Source organism: Calypte anna, chromosome 10 (genome assembly GCF_003957555.1).
Source record: "Calypte anna isolate BGI_N300 chromosome 10, bCalAnn1_v1.p, whole genome shotgun sequence".
NCBI classification, from domain to species: Eukaryota; Metazoa; Chordata; class Aves; order Apodiformes; family Trochilidae; genus Calypte; species Calypte anna.
The window spans coordinates 4,771,592-4,793,596 of NC_044256.1; the positions used below are offsets into that span (position 1 = coordinate 4,771,592).

Consider the following 22,005-nt stretch of genomic DNA (forward strand, 5'->3'; position numbering starts at 1 on the left):
TTCATGTCTTATGTGATTTCTATAAAACAAATGGAGTGATGCCATTTTAACATAACCATGCTACATTTGCACAGGAGGCAACAAGGAGCACACTTTATGCTGGGTATTTATATTCCTAGATTATTTGTAAACTCCTGCCACTTCTTGTGTTTACCTTGGTGCTGTTATATGGCTAAAATCTCCAGCCAGCAATATTTTAACTGTGCTATTTTAAATTTACAATAAATATCCTTAAAACATCACGATCTACCCATAAAGTGTTCAGTGAACATTTGAAAAGGATGCAGCTGTTTTCCAGGAAACAGTTACTGAATAATGGGGGTTTTACACTGTCTCTTTGGAACCAATTTGTGATACTGTTCCCTACAACCTATACCTATACAACAGTTCTCTGAGGTGAGAGAACTCTTGGTTGGTTGTACCAGGGTGGCTGAGAGGCCAGTACACACACACACACACACCTTTCCCAGACTGATACAGCCTCAGCCTTCTGTAGTTGGGGCTGCCTCTGAGGCCTCCCTTGAGAAAGAGCTCTCCAAAAAGCCTTTAATCTCCAGAATGTCTCCTGGTTCAGCAGAGTTCTTTCTGGGGCTCCTGAAAGTTCTCTGGGGTTGCCAGCCCCAGAAAAGTCAAGCAGCCATGCTGCATCAGGTTTATGTGACTTTTCAGAGAGTCTGGAACTTACCTATCCAATTGTCTCTCTGCTTTTACTCGTGCTTCTCTCCAATATTCTCCCTTTAAATCCTGGCTGCATTTTTCTCAAGCAAAATGGTAATCACTGTGGCATATAAAGCATATCTGAATTGGAATGGTTCCAAAAAGAGAAGCCAAATGGGCCATGTGGCTTCCTTTACCAGCTACTGCTCACATAACATAGTTTGCATTTCAATTCCACTATCAAGAGCATCTTATTAAACACAGTTTCCCAGAAAGGAGCTGCATGGAGCTAGCATCTCCTGAGCCCAGAGCAGTGTACTTGTCCCTTGCTGAAACAGAACACAGGCTTCCATTTAACATTTAAAGACAAATGGGCTGCATATATATTCTCATCCAAAAGCTAAGTCTGGAACTAGGAAGCTTCTTGCAAAACTGCTCACAAAGCCAATTTTTGTGTGTACATAGAGGATGCAGTGCATGACCATGAATTGAGTGCATGACACCCCACACTGCAAACTGCCCAGCTAATAAGAAAGGTTTTTTATCTTTTGCTCATCAGAAGCTTTTTGCCTTGTTTTACTACTCTGGTCACTTATGAAAGTTATGACTTCTGCTTTGTTGAAGTGTTTAGTCTTGCCTGAAAAAAGTATAACTTTCCATGGATTTGCTTAGTTTATAAGATTAAAACTTAAACAATTTTTCTGTATATTTTTTGAGACCCTACATTCCTGTGCATGGTAATGACAATGATGCACTGTAGTATACAGCCCTCATTAAAAACATGCATTAGAATCCTCATTACATTATGTTATTACATGAAAAAAAGCAAATGTAGCTTCTGATCAGTAACTCCTTGAATAAGTGTTTATCATTTAAAATTTTAAGTATTAACTTTGTATTAAAGAAAGATAAATTCGTAGTTCTAAATTTTGTGAAAGGAAAACTCTTCCTTTGGATAGGATGAAAATGCTTAGAGCAAGTTTTTTTTAAAGTACAGAACTAAATAGCAGCAGCTTCCAACAGCTGCCTGGTTTGCCATCAACAGTGAATTTCCTGGAGTACAGAATCTTGTATAATTAGCTCTTGAGACAGTGAATTTAAGTTTGTCAAAGATGGATAAAAGAAGTTATTAAAAATATTTATAACTGGTATTTGGCATGTCACTCAATGGCTTTTAATATATTATATAATGCTACAAATACCATGGGCCTTAGCAATGTTTTCAGTGTAAGGGAATGGCTCTTATGGCACAGAGCTCCATACATTAGTTCTCTAGCAACAATACTATAGTACAACCAATAAATAACAGAAGTCAATCATAAATCTAATGTCACAGAATTTAATCCTGCTCTTCCAAACCAAAACAGTTCATTTTATGAGGATGCTTCTTTTTCCTGTCATCACCAAATCAGTCCTTTCTGTTTCTGCAAATGTAGTAGTTACATAGATATTGATGACATGAAATTTTGCTCATGTTTCTGCTGAAGATGTACAAACTCTTCCTCTTTCATGCTACTGTATTTGGCTTTTTCTGTAGGTGCATTTTTTCCAGAAATTTTGCATCTATAGGGCTGCAGTTCAGGCATTCTCCCTTAGCCTTGCAGAAGACTTAAATCCTTTCAACATTCAACTGTGAGTTCAAAAAGTAAATTCACATTTTACAGACACAAATTCACAGGCTGTTTTTTCAAAAGTTTCACCAAATCAATGAATTAAAAAAATATAACAAAAGTAATAGCTTTAAGAAGCAGTCATAAACAGTTGGCAAACAGAATAAAAGATAACAAACAGAATTCAGGCTGTACAGTGAGTTTTTATCTTTGGGATCTCAGCACTTTAATAAACCATTAATAAACCATTCTGGCTAAAAGTAAATTCTAGTGAGCTCTCCAATTCATGGTCTGGCTTCAAGGCAAACTTGACTCAGTAGCTCTAACCCAGTACTCAAAGGCTTCTTTACTATTCAGGGTTTTTTTCCCAACAGATAACACCTTAGGAAGAGAACATACTGAAGTTTTAATTACTCATAACCATGTTCCTCCAACCACAAAGACACAGCAAAGCTCAAGCCACCCTGTTTCTGCACACATAGGATAAAAGAAAAGATAGATGTACCCTTAAACTCCTAAGAGAGGGCAGAAAACCTATCTCAGAAACAGCAATGTTTACTCCTGCAGTCTTGCTGAGTGGTAAAATTCCTTGGGCACTGTTACAGGGAGTAAACACATTTTGAGAGTTTAGAAAGATGGGAGGGAAGCAGCACCTGCATAGGCTCTTTTTCTCCTCAAGAAGCTACTAGGTAAGATTTTTCTTCTCTTACTGAGTCTCTTCTTCCTAGCCCTTTGCAAGAGCTCATGTTTCCCTCCTGAAAGTTTGTATCTGAAAATGAAATCTTTCCTTTCTCTCCTGAATTTCTAAAATTAGTAAGAAAATAAAAATACTCTTTACTGAAGAAACTAATTCAAGTCAGTTCCCCTATATCATTCAGAAAATGAAAGCATTTTAGCATTTCAGGATGAAGAGTGCAATATTAATCATAAAAAATATGAGACAGTGCAGGCCTTTGCATTCTCTCCAGGTGATTTCAAAGTTTTATTTGTCTCCTATTGCACACGCAAAAGCAGTAATAAAAATTTAAAAGCATCAGTTTATATAACACAGCTCAGTCTGTTCACCAGTATTTTCACTGTATTTTTCCCACAGAGCAATTTGAACCAGAACTTTATATATTTTAAGAGCTTTATATACACAATTCATCCAAAGCCTTATTAAATTTATATTCATGTCTCCAAGTAGTAATGCTTTCTGTCATTAAAAAAATGGTTTCAAAATGGGAATAATTCTAAGGCTTACGTTTATACTATTTAATTAACTAAATGATAAGGGATTTTTTTTTCAAACCCTTATTTTATTAGATAGCAAGCCTGAAAAAAATAAAGGGAAATCCATTTGAACCCAAGAGGATATTGGTTGTGTCCCAGGAGATCATCAGGAGAACGGATATAGTGATTTTTTATTACTCCAGGTTTGATTAAATCGTAATGTACAGAAATCTCCCCACCCCCATCAAAATATTTAATTAATGATAAAATATGAGCCATGCGTTTTTCAAAGTATTGAAAAATTACTTGAGTGGTAAGTTGTATTTTATCTCTCTTTAAAAATTTTAAGCACTGATTTAACAAAAGATAGCAAATATTAAACATGAAATTGGATGAAGATTGATTGTTCCTGGAAGAACAGGAGTTTCCTGCAACTTGAATTCTTGCAGAGCTAATGCCCTGAATTGTAGCAGATCTAATGTGTCTTTATTTTTGCTCTGTTTTCATTACCATCCCTATTGAAATAATGCTCAGGAGCCCAGTCTGAACTGTGGCCCTACACCATAGACAAAGCAAAACTATGGCTCTGTATGCAGCAAGTTTCTAAGCACTATTATGAAACCTTACAATGAAATGCAACAGATATTGCCAGATCATTTCTGCTTAAAAATTTAAGAAAGAAAGTGAGTTCAAAATACACCCCAAATTAAAGACTTTTAGAAGGATACCAACAGTTTAGCAATTGCCTTCTTCTCTGAAATGTTTATAAATACTGTAATAAAAAACACAAGAAGTAACTGGATATGGAAATATTAACAGTGGTCTGGAGGAACTGTGCAAGGCTACAGAAAATCACAACCAACCTTCTAATGTTTTCATGGGCAATTTTGGTCCCTGCCTGCAGCGAAGAGCAAGTGCAACCACTTCTCCCAACCCCACAAAGGACCCTCTGACTCTTCAGATTGTATCCCAGGTTTAAGGGCCTAAATATGTGGTGCTAAGTCTGGCTGCTTGAAGAAGTCACGGAGGTTTCCCTGAGAAGTAAAACACCAGAGCTCACCAGAGCTTGCTCTCAGCTTCTCAAGCATCCCAGCAGTTTTGTGCTGCTCCTGCTGACTCAGAACGAGCAACTTCAGAACAGCAGAAAGCCATTCTGGAAAGGACACAGCTTGAGCCTAATGCACTGCCCCTGGGAGCCTGTCCCCTGCACTGCCCTGGGCAGGAACCTAGAGCAGTACTGCAGGTCCATCAGGCTGGAAAAGGGGAACAGACAAGTTCCAGGCGAGCAGGAAATGCCTGTCTGGGGAACAGTAGGAGAACATAGGTGGGAGTGTGGCGTGGGAAAGGGTCAGGGTTGCTGCCTGCCCTAAACAAAGGCATCCTCACAAAAAAGTCTGATTTGGTGAAGGGATCCTTGGAGAGTCTTCATTAGCTGTGCTTGTTTAAGTATGGTTCTGTCCTGAAAACCAAAATAGAAATTCTGAACTCTTTTTCTAGTGTTTCTTGATAAAAAAGTGTACAGCTTATAATTAAAATATGACTTTTTTTGGTAACTGCTGACTCTGTATGCTTTGTAGCATGCTGAATTCTTGTATTTATGTAGAGCATCATCAGTTGTGCAGCCTCTGAGGCCATAATCTGCCTGCAGGGATACGTGTGGTACCCTGCTGTAGGTATGTCACTCACCACCATTTGGCACCAGATGATGTACAAGATACAGCAAAACACACATTGTTGCCTCCACACTGCTGAAAAGCAGACTTGCCTGCTTTTTCATGTCACAGTATGAGTGTATGGCTATGAATGCACACTACTACTAGAGCTGTTCAATAAGATGGGGCCTTTTTTGTATAAGCATTGTGCTTTAAGATGTCCAGAGCTTTACAGGACATGTAGAAAAATAGATACCCTAAAATTCTGGATTCAGATCTTTCAGGGAATCATATATACAGTGCAAATGCAATCACAAGCATTTGCAAAAACCCTGAAAATAGCACAGATGGAGACAAAATGATCCTAGCCTCTCTGATGAGCGGGATAAAGTTGTGCAGGCTTTCAGGGAGTAATAGGACATGATGCTCACTAGAGGCCAGTTGTTTTCCTTTCCTAGTATTAGCTTTGTTTCACAAGACAAAGAGAAGGATCTCATGTCTATGAAGCAAGTTTTTGGCAGAGAACGTGCAGACAACAATTTATGACAGTAATCTGATTACTTTGTGAGTAAAAAGTTAGTACTGACGCTATTCCAGTAAAGTTAATCAGGCTATAGATAACTGCTAAGATGAAAACCTGGTAACATAAGATAAGACAAGATAAGATAAAGAAATCTGGCTTTATTATACTGTAAATCAAACTCCCATAGACCCACCAGGATTCAGTCAATGAGTTTTTGAAGGTAAAGCTGATGGCTGCTCTTGGCCTAGAAATTTAGAATATTTAGTTACAACCTGATGACCTAGTTGGTCTTAACTAAGCCAAGCAAGATTCATGAGGTATTAAAATGCTGCTCAGGTAATTACATGATTAGGTGATAGTTCTCATTTATGTTAACCTACCTAGAGTGGGTATGAGAAAAATGCTTTCTCTCTCCTTCTAAAATGACAACAGATGAAGAAAATATTACTGTGACATGGTTCAGATTTGCAGGTTCCATTCCCAATTTCCCCATCCCAGAATGGGCACACACTGACTGACTGAAGTAGTGTTCATTCCCTGTACATTAGCAACATCCACCAAGCAAGAAGCCACTGCAGCTGTGTTCACACTGCCCAGGATGCCTTCTTGACTGTAAATTCAGTTTTCCAAGACTGGTGAGCACCACTGGGGAGTCTGGAATTGCATGGAGCATCTGGAATTGCGTATTTCCCCATGATGTGCACCACGCTCCTGAACTTGCTCCACTCCTGGGCCATATCTTTGACTAAATCTTGCTTGGTACAGTTCTGGAATACTCCCTTTTGAGAGGCTGGGAAAATGAAGGCTAAAGCATGTTAACTCCACCTCCTCTAGTCTCGTGCCCTGGTTTTAAACTTAATATATTTCAGCATTACTATTCTTTCCATATTAATTAAACGTGTGCATACATAATAGTAGAATTGTCTTATGTGAAGTTTTAAAAAAACATGTAGTTTCAGCTACCAGCAACTATATTTTGTTTGGGGTTTATATCTGCGTGTGCATTTGTGCTTACCATTTGAATTGCAAGGTATACATCACTAACAGCAATGAGAGAATGCCTAACGTAAGCATATGTCACCCATTGCACAGCAGTTGATTACATCTTGGAATATGTCTTGTAACTTCAATTATACAGGCCAATAAACTGCTGCTATCTAACACGACCCTACTCTTACGTAACCTGACAGCTGTAACATTTTGGCACCAGACAGTGTTTTGTTTGCTTGCATGATTGTAACCTCAAGGCAAGAACTGCACCTGGTTATATGACACAGTCTCAGGGCACTTTTACAACAGAAACTGTCTGCATTGCAAAGCTGGTTAAGGGTATAATTTTACTGACTGCTTTTCTGCCACATTTTGGTATTAGTTAAAACCCTTGGGGAAATAAAGGAAATAAAAGTATGATTTTGCCTGTTTAAATTGCTTCTGTTCTATCAGGACTTGCTTGTTAAACCTCCATCACTTTTTGGTACAGTCTGAGATTTTCCCATTAAATATCAGTTTCTGAACACAACTGCCTTGCAACTGAAAGTATGTATAAAATAACTGCACTTCATGTATTCAAATATGCATAATTTGGAAGAATATTTGTAGTACAGTCATTGGTGACACAGTAATGGCAGAACACTGAAGCAAAGCAAGGAGATTAACAAAAGCAACTGCACTGGTTAAGATGGAATTATTTTATAGGAAGAAAAAAAGATTCCCGTGTATCATCAAAGGAGGAATATATATAAAATATATATATCCAATTTAGCAACAAAGTAATTAAGGTTGCTCAAAATAAATACAGTCACATCACAAAAATAGTACAATTCAGATGACTTACACTTGCAGAGAAGGAAAAGACTTCAGACTGTAGATATCATTTGATATCTTTCATAAAGTATTAGGTCCTTATTCAGCAAAGCTCTTAGGTATATATTTCAAAAGCAGGTTTTGAAAGACACAAATTGATTTCTAACACAAATGAATCAGATAGCCTATCTGAAACTAAAGGCCTCTTGCACCTTTGAAAATTTTTCCTATCAGCCTTAATAGGACCTAAATTTATGGTTGAAGCTAAGCAATTGTGCCCCACAGCCAGAGCTCATCTCCTTTCCCACAGACATATCCTGTACTCAGTTTTTGCAGAAAGATAGCGGAAGATATCAAAGGGAGAATTAACACTTCAGGAGTGTAAGTAATCATGTACTTTAACATCTGTCTGAACAATAAAAACACAAACAGTATTTGCTTTATCTCACCAGGATTTGCCTTGTTATCTCTTTTCTTTATCTGGGTCCATAACTCTCAGACTTCCATGTTTTTGATTCTTCTTGTGCAGCTCAGAATCATCCTACTTGTTCCTTCTCATTTATTGTATCCATTTAAAATAAACTATACTAAGGTCTAACACTACATATTTTAATAGAGCAACTTATGATATGAATGTAGCATGACTGTAACACACTTATCTCAAGAGTTGTCTCATTCCAGAATTTCAGGATTAAACATTAAAAGCTTTTTGAACTAACTTTCATAACTTTCATAGTAATTTTTTCATTGCTTAGAACAACAATCTGGAACTGAAAACTTACCAAACAGAATTAATTTCCTCTTCACTTTTGGATGTGGAGACCTGTTACAGAGCCTGTGTGATCTTGTTTGGGATGAGCTGTATTCCACGATTCTACTTGAAAATTGTTTTCTGGGTAGAGAGCAGTCCTTACAGCAGACATTCTTCCTGGTCACAGAGCAAGGGAAAATAAAGAGCCAATGTTAATTGCAGCAAAGGTAACAATGGCACACCATGCCACTAATCTCAACTTCTAACATTTTTTTCAATATTTAACAGCATTTCCAGCCATACCTGGACAGCAGCAGGAGCTGAAAACTAAGCAATAACATTTGGCAGACATGCTCAGGGTTTGACATTTCTCTTTTAAAATACAGGCCCTTGGATGTGGGTGTGTGGCACAGGCTGTCCTTAGCCGAGGAGAACATGGAGGGCCCATGACAGTATCAGTTGGATTTGCAATGGCAGTCACTGTAGCAGTGTATGTGACTGGGGGGGTTTCTGGTAAGACACTTCTTTCTTATATATCATTTATTGCCATGGTTTTAAGCTTAGCTTGTTAAATTCCTTCCATTACATTATATCAACAATTATGTATCTAGCAATAACATGCACCATTACAGCAGAGTCTACATCACAGTTTCACTAGCACATCTTTTGTCTTAATTCTTCCTTTGTATTCTTTACATTTGACAAACTCTTCAAACAAACTCTGATCTGAACTAGATTGTGCAAGCCTTGGCAGACCTCTGGCCTTTGTGGAAAATAGTCTGGGCAAAGCAAAAATCTGCTTGGTCTTGCTTTGTAAAATTCTGCCAGTCAATACAGAGGACCAATGTAGTCACTGTGTTTGAGGAAAAAACTGTGGAAGCTTACAGAATCCAGCAGCTGCCAGCTGAAATAGTTGCCAGCTAGGTAGAAGGCATGTTGACCTAACAATAGGTACACTGAGCAGGTTCACCTTATAATGTCTCTCTCCATGTCCTATAACAAGCAGTAGCAAGTCTGCTCTTGCCTTTTTGCTTATTCATAGAAGCAGCAAATTTATAGACAGCAGAAAGAGCAAAGAGATTCAGTGCTAGAGATCCACTCTGTGATACAGTCAGTGCCTCTTTCTTTCTGCTAGAACATTTCCTCAATAGATACTCATCAGGAGTCTCTTCTTTGTAGCTGGGCTAACTAATCACTATCTACATGTGCCCCATTGGGTGGTGCTGTGACTCCTGTCTCTACCAGTTGGGCCAAATTAGTATCAGGAACATTAGCATAACTGGTTTTTAACATTTAAATTCTCCCTTTAAAATAGGAACTGATAGGTTGGAGTAATACATAATGCTGTGTACTATGATGCATAATACTCTGTGTTGTATGTGATATATAGATTGCCCTTGTAAAGCAGATGGTGCCCTTGTACTCCAGTTTTCATAGAGGAATTTCCTACCTTTCATAAAGAAGGTAAAGTTGATCTGGGCAGATATCTCTAGGTATAATTAGGCCATTATAAATAGTTGCCATAGCAGAAAGCACCATTGCCATTTCTTTTCTCATTTAAAAATTCTTTTACTGAGATACCATGCATGAGGAGGTTCCTAAGTTCACATCAGGAAGTGCTCAAGGCACTGCAACACAGACAGTCTTGTTACTATCATTGAAGCAGAGCAGAATGGTTCCTTGGATCCACACAAAGTTAAGGCAGCAGTGAACATTACCTGAACAACCTTAACTTCAGCTCTTGGTTTTGCCCTTCTGATTAGAGCTCGATCCCAGCAGGGCAGAGCAGTTGCAGATGTTGCAGGATAGTGCTTTCTGTGGTTTTCCCATGACAAAGGATTCTGCATGTGGTGCATTTTTTCTGTGAAAGAATAGAAAAAGGTATTTCAATATGCTGTGACTATCCAACATCTGATTATTAGTGGACACTTTAGAATATCAGATGATTTCTTAGGAAATTCCATGGCCTTTTGGCCATTAGGTCTCATGTTCAAGTACTGCTAAAATATTTTGTATCAATTCTTGCTTCATGGTAACAAAAAAGGTATAACCTGGTGGACTTGAGCTCTTTTTATCTAGGAAAATTCCTCTTTTTTATTTTCTTCCATCTAATATTCCTCAATGACTAGATAATTTGCCATTATTTTTTCCAACTTAGCATTAAAAAAAAAATCATGAGTGGGATCAATGCAGCTACAAAACAATGTGGAACACACTGTCCACAGTAGGCTCCTGGTTTTTTTAACCAGGAAACTACCAGTGGCACAGGATCCAAGAATCTTTTAACTCCCCTGTGTCAGCATGAAAGCCTTCACCTAGACTGTTCCTTTCCAGATTTAATGTTAATCAGACATCTCTAATAATATTATGACTTGTCCTGACCATCACAATCACCATGTATTATATACAGGTGGGGAACAATATCAGGTGTTGAAAGAGGGGAAAATGATTCATTCCAGCCAGAGTAAAGAACAAAAGACAAGACAACAATTTATCAAAATTCACATGAAGGGCTGCTAAATAAGGTGCCATCCATCTATTTGCTCCATGCTGAAGAATTTGAAACACAGTGAGGAATTCAAAATTAATTCAAGACTGATGCTACTAGGTCAGAGTTTTGGAAGTGACACAAAGAAGGTTTTATCCAGTCTGTTATCTGTGTTTGTCAGTTCATTTTGTATCAAAGGTGCCTGGATTTCACAAGATAATGACTTACTGACCTGAAGTGCAAGCAAACACAAAAACTGTACATAGAGGCCCTCTCCCTACCACAGGCCTTTGACAGACAAAGGTCATGCTCTCTTAGTTATTTTATTAAGACAAAGGCCATTTTTTAAGATAACCATAAAGGCTGAAAAGAGACTTTACATGGAAAGTAAGCAATGGATCTGATATGTCCTTGAAAAACTTGGGCTTTGCTGTACTTTTGCTGGGAAGCACTGATTCATCTATATTTGGCAATTTGTGTTTCTTAAGCATCAACTATCTGTAGAAAACGAAGTTTTCCAAAAGCTTTCAACTCTTTTTTTCCATGTTGATAAAAGATGTTGAGGGAAGTGACTAGCATGGGACATAATAATAAACATATTTTAGAAACTAAAATTGTCACAAGGAATTTCAATGTTCTGAAATCTTTTCCATGTGTAAATGTAGGTGTAGCTACTTTTAAAGACAAAGGAAGGAAATTCCACAGGAAATAGAATTCCCTATTTCAGCACAGCTATCTTATCAGTTTCCTTATCATGGACCTTTCTGGAGGGCAAAAGAGCCTGGTGACAACGTGTGATGAAGAATTATGCACTTCTGTCCCCAGATCCCATCTGGGCATAGCTCACCAGCAGTCAGCATGATGCAGGACAGCCCTAACAGTATTTTATTTTATCCTAATGAAAACTGAGCTCCTAAGTAGCCTCAGGTTGAAGACAGGGACATAAACATGGCTTAACTCAAGGATATTCCAGATCTGCCTCAAGATATGTGATCAAGCCAGTAGTAGTTCTTAATCTTACTACATGCTTGCTAAACTGAATAAATGTTCTGCTGCCCCAATCCTCTCTTAAAAACAAAACAACAAAAAAAAGCCCTTGAGAGAATATGTCCAGAGTGATGGACCCTCCCATAACCAATAGGGCAAATTCAGAATTCTTCTAAAAAACTTATCTACAGGTTATGTACTGAAGTACAGCAGTATAAAGAGCACCATTTGCAAGCATAAAGAGGAAGCAGGATACTGGTGGATACTGGTGGGTACTGGCTTCCTTCTCCATCCCCCAATTTCCTACAACTTGTTTCAGTTTAATTGCAGTCAGGATTTAATTGCAAAATAACATCTAGAAAATCATGTACTAGTCTCATGCTCAAAAGTGCCCACAATTTTTCAAATCCTTCACCCATTCTCATGTATCTGAGTAATCCATATGACTTATTTTGTGATTTATTTTTCAGGTGGTCACATAAACCCGGCCGTTTCATTAGCCATGTGCACGACTGGCAGATTAAAATGGACCAAATTACCAATTTACATATTAGCACAACTCCTGGGAGCATTTGTTGGAGCAGCGGCTGTCTTTGGGATTTATTATGGTGAGAACACCTCAGACATGCTCACAGAACAAACTGGAGGTCAGGCAGTCTCTAAGGCCCCAATTTTCCAACGAATGCCAAGCAGGCAGAGGACTGGGTTCACACAGGGCTAATGGCAGAAAGGAAAAAGCAAGAAGCATAAAGGGTGTGAAGGGAAAAAAAAAGACTCAAACATTCCGGGTTATCCTACAACTTTTCTGAAACATTAATGCTCCAGGAAGTGTCCTGAAATTTAGAAAAACTATTCATGGGAAATCAGATACTCTGAGATTACGTATTTCTCAGTAAGGATTTTAAATTACTTAATAGCCAGGATATAGGGCTATTCATCTTCCAAGCAAATTAGAAACATTAAAGTCCTGATCCAAGTGCCTGTAGGCAAGTATCACCAACGTTGTTCATTGAGGTTACAGGATATGAGATCAAGTCCCTCCAGACTGAAATTCAGACCACCCTAGAGAGGTAGCTCTCCCCAAGGCAATGAACTCCAGGCAGAGTGATAAAGGGGTCATTCCATTAGAATGGAAAAGGAGAAAAAAAAATTAAAATTACCTGCATGCTTGAGGCATGTTTCTTTTACACAGTGTGCCACAAAAAGACAAAAAAAAAAAACTTAGCAACAGACTCCCTGATTGGATGAATCCACTCAGTTAGGTCAGTTACTTCAAGAACCCACTCTAAAACTCTGCTTCTACTGTTCTAGCCCACCTCCTCCAAAGCCTCTCTTCTGGCCATTATGTCTGCAAATAATGCTGGGTCTAGGTATAAGAGAAAATTTAAAAGCTTATTTTGTATCAGCTATGTGCTCAGCATCACTAGGAATCATGAGCAGAAAAATCTTTAGGAACTGTGGTAACTGTTTTGGGTTTGGTGGGTTTTTTGGTTGAGGTTTGGGGGGTGGGGTTTGTGTTTGTTTTAAGATTAGAGTTGGGATTCTGTGGGATTCCATAGCAGGATTTCCATCTGAATCTAAGTTCATCTCAAACCAGTCAGCCAGGATTAGGGCTGTGGCCAGGATGCAGCAGCACATGAACATGCACATGGGGTTAGGGGTGGATTCACTGTGCTCTGCAAAAGGGTATCAGTAGGATAGGGAGCCAAGACTGGGAGCATATGTCTGAGGTTGGAGACTTCCTCCTGTTATTCAGGAGTGCAGGATTGTCTCATCATCCTGTCTCCAATGAAGTACTTTGCCCTCCTCTTCTGTACTTTTTCCTTTGTGCAACTTGCAGGAGTGTCCTGTACTCACTGAGATCCACAGAAAACTCAGTGGTAGAAGAACACAAAACCTGCTTCTTCCCCATACACACCTACCTGCATGAGGTGCTTTCATTTTCAGCAACACCTCTGGAAGAGTGAGGGAATATATATATGCTAGACTGCTGAAGATGAAAGAGGCCTTTCTAAAGGTGCACAAAGTAATTCACAGATGTGGAATTTTCTTATCCTTTCCTTCTAATTTAGAAATTATCAGAAGTTATTTGAATGCAACAAAATGACCTGACACTGCAAATGAGAACATTTGACCAAAGTAAATGAATCATAGAATCATAGAATTAGCCGGGTTGGAAGGGACCTCAGAGATCATCGAGTCCAACCCTTGACCCACCGGAGCAGTTGCTAGACCATGGCACTGAGTGCCACATCCAGTCTTTTTTTAAATGTCTCCAGGGACGGAGAATCTACCACCTCACCGGGCAGTCCATTCCATAGCCTGATCACCCTCTCCGTGAAGAAATTCTTTCTAATATCTAACCTAAACCTCCCCTGGCACAACTTAAGACTGTGTCCTCTTGTCTTGTTGAAGGTTGTCTGTGAAAGGAGTCCAGTTCCCACCTCGCTACAGCCTCCTTTCAGGTAGTTGTAGACAGCAATGAGGTCTCCCCTGAGCCTCCTCTTCTTCAGGCTGAACAGCCCCAGCTCTCTCAGCCTCTCCTCATAGGGCCTGTGCTCGAGTCCCTTCACCAGCCTGGTTGCCCTCCTTTGGACCTGTTCCAGGACCTCTACATCCTTCTTAAACTGAGGGGCCCAGAACTGGACACAGTACTCGAGGTGTGGCCTAACCAGTGCTGAGTACAGGGGAAGAATCACCTCCCTGGACTTGCTGGTGACGCTGTTTTTGATACAGGCCAGGATGCCATTGGCCTTCTTGGCCACCTGGGCACACTGCTGGCTCATGTTCAGTTTCTTGTCGATGCAGACTCCCAGGTCCCTTTCTGCCTGGCTACTCTCCAGCCACTCTGTCCCCAGCCTGTAGCGCTGCATGGGGTCTCTGCACTTATATTGTGGCCTTAAGCAAAGCTAGAAAAAACAGGGTCAAGAAGTAGAATTGCCTGGCAGTTTCAGGAAAAGCTAACCATCCTCACCATAACTTCCATGGGAGATGGGGAGCTGTTTCTTTACTCATAAGTATCACCTCATCACTGGATCCACTGGTGAAATTAAGGCACAGAATTTGTTATTCCTGCCGAGGTGGATTTTTGAGGGCTTAATCTAGTCCTCCCTATTTCTAACATAGCCATGGCAGCAAATTATTCCAACAAAGAATTCTTATTATACTATTTAAAATACACTTTAAACATACTAACTTAAATACACATTTTAAATATACACAACTCTTTACAATACATATAAAAATATACTAACTTAAATATACAAAGAACTGAAGTTTTGGGGCTAGTCCCTAACTTGCATGACTAGCATAACAGTTGGGTGTAAAGCCCACACAGAGTGAAAAATTCAAACTACTTTAGAAGAGTGGGAGAGTTCATTCCCAGAACTTACTGCATGACTGTCAGATGGAATAGTAGTATTTCCTGGTGGCTGGGAATCCACAACAGTACGATCAGGATGCTAGGAATTTTTGGGGGCTCTGTGCCAAATACAACATCTCTTCCAGAATAATGCAACTGTGTTCAGAATCAGGAAATGCTCCCTGGCACTGAGTCTGGAGCAATGAAGAAGGGGAAAAAACAGTCCCACTTTGAAAGCTGTGCAGTACTTCCAGGCACAGGGTGAGAGATGAGACAGTAAAGTATGATCAGCACATTTTCTCAAATCTGTTTAGTACGTTGCCATAAAACAAACAAACAAACAAACTCAGTTTCAGTTGAGAATGTGAAGTGCACAGAACCATCACATAATATTAGTCCTAGAAAACCTAGTGTTTATGGAGAAGTCCAACCAGGTAATGATTGTTTTCTATAGATGCTTTTATGGAGTACAGCAATGGAACACTTGAAGTCACAGGACCTAATGCCACAGCACAAATCTTTGCAACATATCCAGCTCCATATCTGTCTCTCCTAAATGGATTTGCAGATCAGGTAAGTGCAATTGCTGTCTTCATTCTACAAATTAAAATTACTGATAACTGTAAAACAAACCATAAAAAATATATAGATATCTGACAGGTATCTCACCATGGTCATACTTCACTGCATGCAACAGCAAAGAGAATGCAATGCTATTTGTAGGGGTTACATTTAAGTCATATTTCACAAGAAAGATAATTTCAAGTTGTTCTTTCCACATGCATCATACTAATTGTTGCACTCTACATAGCTTTAATGTAATATACAGAAGAGATTTTCCCCAGCATAAATCAGTGTTTCTCCATAAACTTTAGCAGAGCTATGTCCATTTACATCAAAATGCAGCCCATTTTGTGGACCTGTTCTTCCCCAAGTAATGCTTAAACAGATTAACACACCTTGAACAACTGAGTTTTCTGCTATCAGAAACCTCTTCTCTTTGCAAACAGATTTGAAATATTTGTCATTTTTTAAATGACTGAATCTGAAAAAAAATCTTCACTTGATTTCCAATCTGTATCCTCTAATCCCACTTATCCAACAGTGAAAATGAAGTTTCAGATCTTCTACCTACTTTGAATCAATTTACTTGTCTTCTTCAGACATACCTGAAATAAATATTCTCTGTATGTAACCTATGAAAAATGAGGGATTGCTGGAGCACAGGAATTCCTTACGTAAAGGACTTGAAGACTGTGAAATCTGGCTTCAATAAAATCCAAACACTGTATTGAAATTTTAAAAGACAGACAATTTTGATTTTTGCTTTGGGTCAGTCAAGAGACTTTTCCATAAGATCTTTTTGGCCAAGGATATTTTAAAACAACATTAAATAAATAAAAATAATTTTTAACCCCCCTGCCAAATTTAAACATTTTGAAATCAATATAGAAATAGAACACATTGCTGAATCTTTTATCTATTTTTCCCTAGGTTAATTATTAGCAAAATCAACATTTACAAAACATTTGACTAAAGCACAGCAGCACTTCCATTAACAGCACTTCCAAGAAAATTTTCTTCAACAGCTCAGTTAGCATATCCAATACAGAGTTCACGTTACAGTTAGTTGTGGAACCTTAATCCAGGCAATTCCTAATTTTTAGCTTCTCAATTTTGACTTACTAGACTTCACTTTTCTTCTTATGTTATGCAACACCATGATAGAAAGGTGCATATTTAGCCTAGTTTATCAGTGTAAGCTACAGTCACAGTACACACTTCCATATCAATGTAACTGATTGTATGAGCATATCAAAACTGCCAAAAATCAAGTACATGGAACTGTTAAATAGATGGGAAAAAAATGTGGAAACAAAGAATTAAACCTCACAGAGGAGATGCCTTTTAAAACCTCTATTCTTTCCACCCTGTCTTGTTGCAGATTTTTTTCTTCCAAGAGCCCTCAGCACAGGTATCAAAGCTTCTTATTACTGTGAAGCAGAGAGGCACTGGGTGCCAAATTGTGCTGCTCTGTAAAGTGGGATACAACTAAATCCCTAAGCCACTGCAATCCACAGCTGCTATGGCCCCTTCTTCTCATGACTGGAAGGAATCTGCATGTCTTTATTCAATATTCTTTTCTTTGCATTGGCCAGGTGATGTCAACAGCTGTTCTTCTTCTGGCTATCTTTGCTATTTTTGACACCAAAAACAACAGTGTACCAAAGGGCCTGGAGCCAATTGCAGTAGGACTTCTTATAATTGTTCTTACTTGCTCCTTGGGAATGAACAGTGGCTGTGCCATGAATCCAGCCAGGGATCTGGGCCCAAGGCTCTTCACAGCCATTGCAGGATGGGGGATGGAAGTCTTCACGTAAGTATGCCTGTATCTCAGCTTTAATGCTCTTGGTTAAAATTGCTTCTTAGGAAAAACCTGTTTCAACATGGTGCCAAGTTATACTTTATATACATATAGGTAATTCTTTGCATACCAGAAGAAGCTATTCATGCACTTTAAGCCAGACATCTTCTAGAAACTGGGCTTTAAAAAGGATTTCCTGCTCCTAGGGCAAATCAAACATGCATTATCTCTAATATCAATCATAGTTTCAAGCAGATCCTTCCCAAAATATTAGAGATTCTTAGAGGTCACTGATCAGAGGTCTGATTCTTAGAGGTAAGAGTGCTTTCTTCTCTTCTCTTGCAGTTTCAGGGAAAAATATAAAATTGTGAGAGAGTTAGGTGGGAATATTTATTAGGTGCTGTGAAAAACACAGATGTATCAGATTGATTTAGCCTATTATTACTACTGAGTTGTTGCAGAAATATACAACTACCTAAAAGCCTGACTTCCTGCCTGGGAGCGAAGGAGTGAATGAAAGAAAGCTCCCTTCATTTTCCCACATTTCAGAGCACATTCCCAAATCCCTGTGCATGTGTGTATGCACGCACTCACACCGTCTTGGCTGGCCAAATCCACAGCTAATCAGTTGCATATCAAATTCATAGCTCACACATAGCCAGTGTTAGAGGCACCCTGGCATATCTAAGTAAGATAATATCTAAGTAAGAGTAATCTGTCATCAGGAGGTAGATCTTTTGGTTTATTTTTGTATAGTTTGTTTTTCCAGTTATTTACAAGTAGGAATCCCCAGAAGTACTGTAGACCAGTAGAGAGCTCTGGTTAATAGAGATTTCATTTTAGCTACATCACCAAGAACAAATAATGTGTATTCATTATGACTTCCATCCACACAAATCACATGCCCTGCTAGAGGAGAGCAGGAGCAAAGCTTTTTTTCTACAAAAGGGCTAGGCATGGCATAGAAGAAAAAGGCATACAGACTGTACTTTTAATTTTCAACAGAAGCACACAGAATGACATCCCATACCTAGGATTCTCCTCTCTCATGCCTGTTTAATTATAAGTAGTTGTTGATTATGACATTAGTGTGTCACATACTTTAATCTGTAGTCTTCATTGTAAAGACTATACAAAGAATGTTAAAAATGAGAACATAAAAAAAAGATATCATATTTCTGGTCATTGGCAGAATAAATTGCAGTAGTCTCAGTGATGTATAAATTGAGGAAGCAGCCTTCCTCACTGCCTTCAGTTACAAGGCTACAGCTATAACCAAGTTCAAGGGAATGGTACAATAGGAATATGCTCTTATCTATTTACAGTACAGTCCCAGGTGGGACTCAGGAAGAACTTGAGCTTTGTTTGGATGTTATAGGCCATGGGAGAAGATGCTGAACTGCCTGATGCTCTGCTGGCATTATATGTGCATGAGAGACTGATGTTATGCAGCAACAGTTTACAGCTAAACATTGGATTGCTCAGCTCACCTGGAATCCACAACCTTGAGGCAGGTGCTTAAGCTCTCTAGTAAAACACATGCCCAAGAACTGGCACCTAAGCATAACACCTACACAGCAGCCTGAGAGCAGTGTTGCACAAACTGAGCAATAGGAAATACTGAAGAGACATTGAACAGAGGTTGGAGTGAGAATGGAAGGATCTCACTAAATGATGGAGTTATCCTCTGTGCAGGCCAGTGAGTGTTTGAATGCTGACTACAGAGCAGCCAGGGACCACCAGGAAAGCTGCACTTTGAAAGAGATCAGATAGAGAAGAATGAGAATCTCTGATCCTAAGCAAATGCTCTCCACATTTAAACAATCATTCAAAGGCGAGAAATTCCCCATACCCTTCTTTGTGCTTGCAGGTCCAGTAAATCCTGGTTTTATCATGTTCTCAGCAGGGTGTTGTCTCTCTATCCAGTGGAACTGGCTTTGTTTTGGTTAAAGGCTCCACTTAGAAGCTGTTCTGACCCACTGCAGCAGGAAAGGGTGTGCCTGTCCAGCACCATTTCACACACACTAGATGTGGTCAGGCCTGCTCCTGCAAAATGCTCTTCAACCTGTTGGGAGCAGGTGTCAGAGATGGCAGCTGTCCCCTTCACCAGAGATCAGGTCTCTAAAGTGAGAAGTTAATGTTTCTAATGATTTGTCCCAAAACCATGGAGATAATGAGGAGTCTTTCTTAAGCACATGCCTGGTTCTCTAATAAGCTTAAGAAAAGTTCTGGGTAGCGAGAAAACAGCCAGAGCTTCGAATCCAAACAACAGTCTGGATTTTGACAAGTGTAACAGAGTATGAAGTGGCAGCGAGAAAGTGAGAAACACCTCTACAGAACTGAATTTCAGAGCAGGATTTGAAGGCAGCCATAGCATATTTCACCCTTGGTTCATAGCAGGTCCTTCTGCACTTTTGCTGGGGCTGGGGGCGACTGCAGTGACGGCAGCGATGCGGGGGACTGGCGGTGCCGCCTGCCAGCGCTCCTCTGCCGCGGTAACGCTGACACCTCGTGGCCACCGGCCCCGGGGACAAGTGGCCCGGACTAAAATAAACTGAATTTTGGAAAACGTCAGGAGATGGCAAATATTTTGTGTTTTTGCCGGAGCGTAGAACAGAAGCCAAATACCCTTCTATGCTGCTGAATGCCTGAATTATCCAGGCATTTCTTACAGCAAACTGTTCCGCAGCAGCTGGCTACATGAGAAACGTATTTGCAAGAATAAAACAGGCCAAAGTTCCTAGACCATGTAGCTTATAACTCTGTAGTTTCCTAGAAATTTTTGCAGTTAACCATGCTTGCCAGGCCTGTGCCCATGCCTCCTGCCCATCACTGCTGGCTCCCTCCTGCTCTGATCAACAGCAAACACACCTGACAATGGCAGAGGCACAGGTGGATGTTTTGCTGCTGACTTGGCAGCAAATTAAGCTACCAAGTTCTCTGGTTGGTTACCTGTAAGCTAGGTATAGCTAGGGCATAAGGGAACTCCAGTTACTTTGGTGAAGCTGCCTGTGCTTGGCATAGAGTTCTTGCTCCTGTGGTAGTGAAGGAGCCATTAAGTGTCATGGAACTTTTAAAACTTAGTTGTGTCCTGATCTCATTTGAGCTTTGGCATTACCCTCAATAGAGTTTATACCCCTCATCTTATTTGACAGCAGCTGCTGCAAATACAGGCCATGATTTGGGGAAGGTCATGGAGGAGCCATGCAGGCACATTTTAGTTCATGGAACAATCCCAGAAGGAAACCTGCCAAGAAACATCTTCATTACATGGCCATGTACACATGCAGGCACACACAAAAGGATACATGCAAGTACTTGATACAGACTTTGCTGTGCTGCTGAATTCAACCAAACACTAGTCCATGCTTATTCCAGAAATTCAGGGGCTCAACAGATATTCACAGCTCAACAGCAAACTGATCTATAATCTTAGTAGAACAGTATCAAGAGGGTTTTTGTATCCTCAGGACAAGATCTACATAATTCCAAAGACAAAACATACACAACCAAAGCATTTCTGAACAAGGAGTATTACTATCATCAATAGGGCACTGTGAGATCAGCTCTGTTCTGCTGAGTTGTGACATAACCACAAGTTCATTTTTGCTTAAATCTGTAGAATTGAGTGCTGAATAACTATCCTTACAGTTTAAATATTCCCCTGGCACCTTCTTGCAAAGTTTCTCTCACAGATTAATTTGTTCCTTTGTATTTCTGGGAGGGAAAAAAATGTTACTTGTCCATTTTCAATACACATGAAATTGAGGTGTCTGGGTTTTCACTGTAGACTTGCATTTTCAGTTAATACAGCATGTATCAAATCAAAACACCTTCAACCACCAGTTCAGTTAGGAAAGTCTGTAGTCTGAAACAAATATTCAAGTAATTTACTGTCTGACTGTGGACCTCCAGGAAAGGAAGAGTAGTTCTACAAGCCCAAGCCTCCTGCAGAAAGAGGCTGATATTTATTGTTGTATACTGTCTAAGAGTGGACACATTTCTTTAAAACTATTCATAAATCTACACATTTAAAATAAAATCCTAGTAACTGTGCAAAGTGAGTGTAAACTGTTCAGTGGAGCCAACATGCCAGACTTTCTTAAAGAACACAGCAATTCTAAAAACTATTAAGTTTTAGGTGTATAAAACTTTGAAATGCTTATTTACCTTTTACTGAAAGCCCCCATATTTTAAGCTCCGATACAAGACACAACATCATGAAATTTGGATGTTTACCAATCTAGTCAAGTATAATTTCTAGTCAAGTATAAACTTTACATTCACTGTGTTTTCAATCACATTCCTTAAGATAAATAAATTCCAAATCCATTATACTTGTCAAGAGGAACACAGTATTATACTATTGCAGGCCAGAACATGCACATCTCCATGCAGCTGAGACAACCCATTTTTGCAGCATAGATTTGCATGAATCATTCCTGAAAACCTATTCATGAGCATTTGGCAACAGCATCAGTCAAGATTGCTGTGCAATAAATATGTCCCAGATCACTTCACTGCAGGTCAATGAAGCCCATTTTCCACAAGGGAGAAATGATCCCCTGCCCCCAAAACAGACATGCAGTAAAGAGG

General features: G+C 39.4%; 1 protein-coding gene across 2 annotated transcripts in view; it reads left to right on the forward strand.

The window, feature by feature from the left end:
* The window catches only part of AQP9 (aquaporin 9), a 28,998-nt gene that overhangs the window by 3,254 nt on the left and 3,739 nt on the right, over positions 1-22,005 (forward strand). For both annotated transcript variants that reach the window (XM_008493889.2, XM_030457065.1), the window contains exons 2-5: positions 8,595-8,721; positions 12,154-12,291; positions 15,499-15,617; positions 17,204-17,421. In XM_008493889.2, coding sequence (XP_008492111.1) covers positions 8,595-8,721; positions 12,154-12,291; positions 15,499-15,617; positions 17,204-17,421 — 602 coding nt within the window. The remainder of the gene's footprint in view (positions 1-8,594; positions 8,722-12,153; positions 12,292-15,498; positions 15,618-17,203; positions 17,422-22,005) is intronic.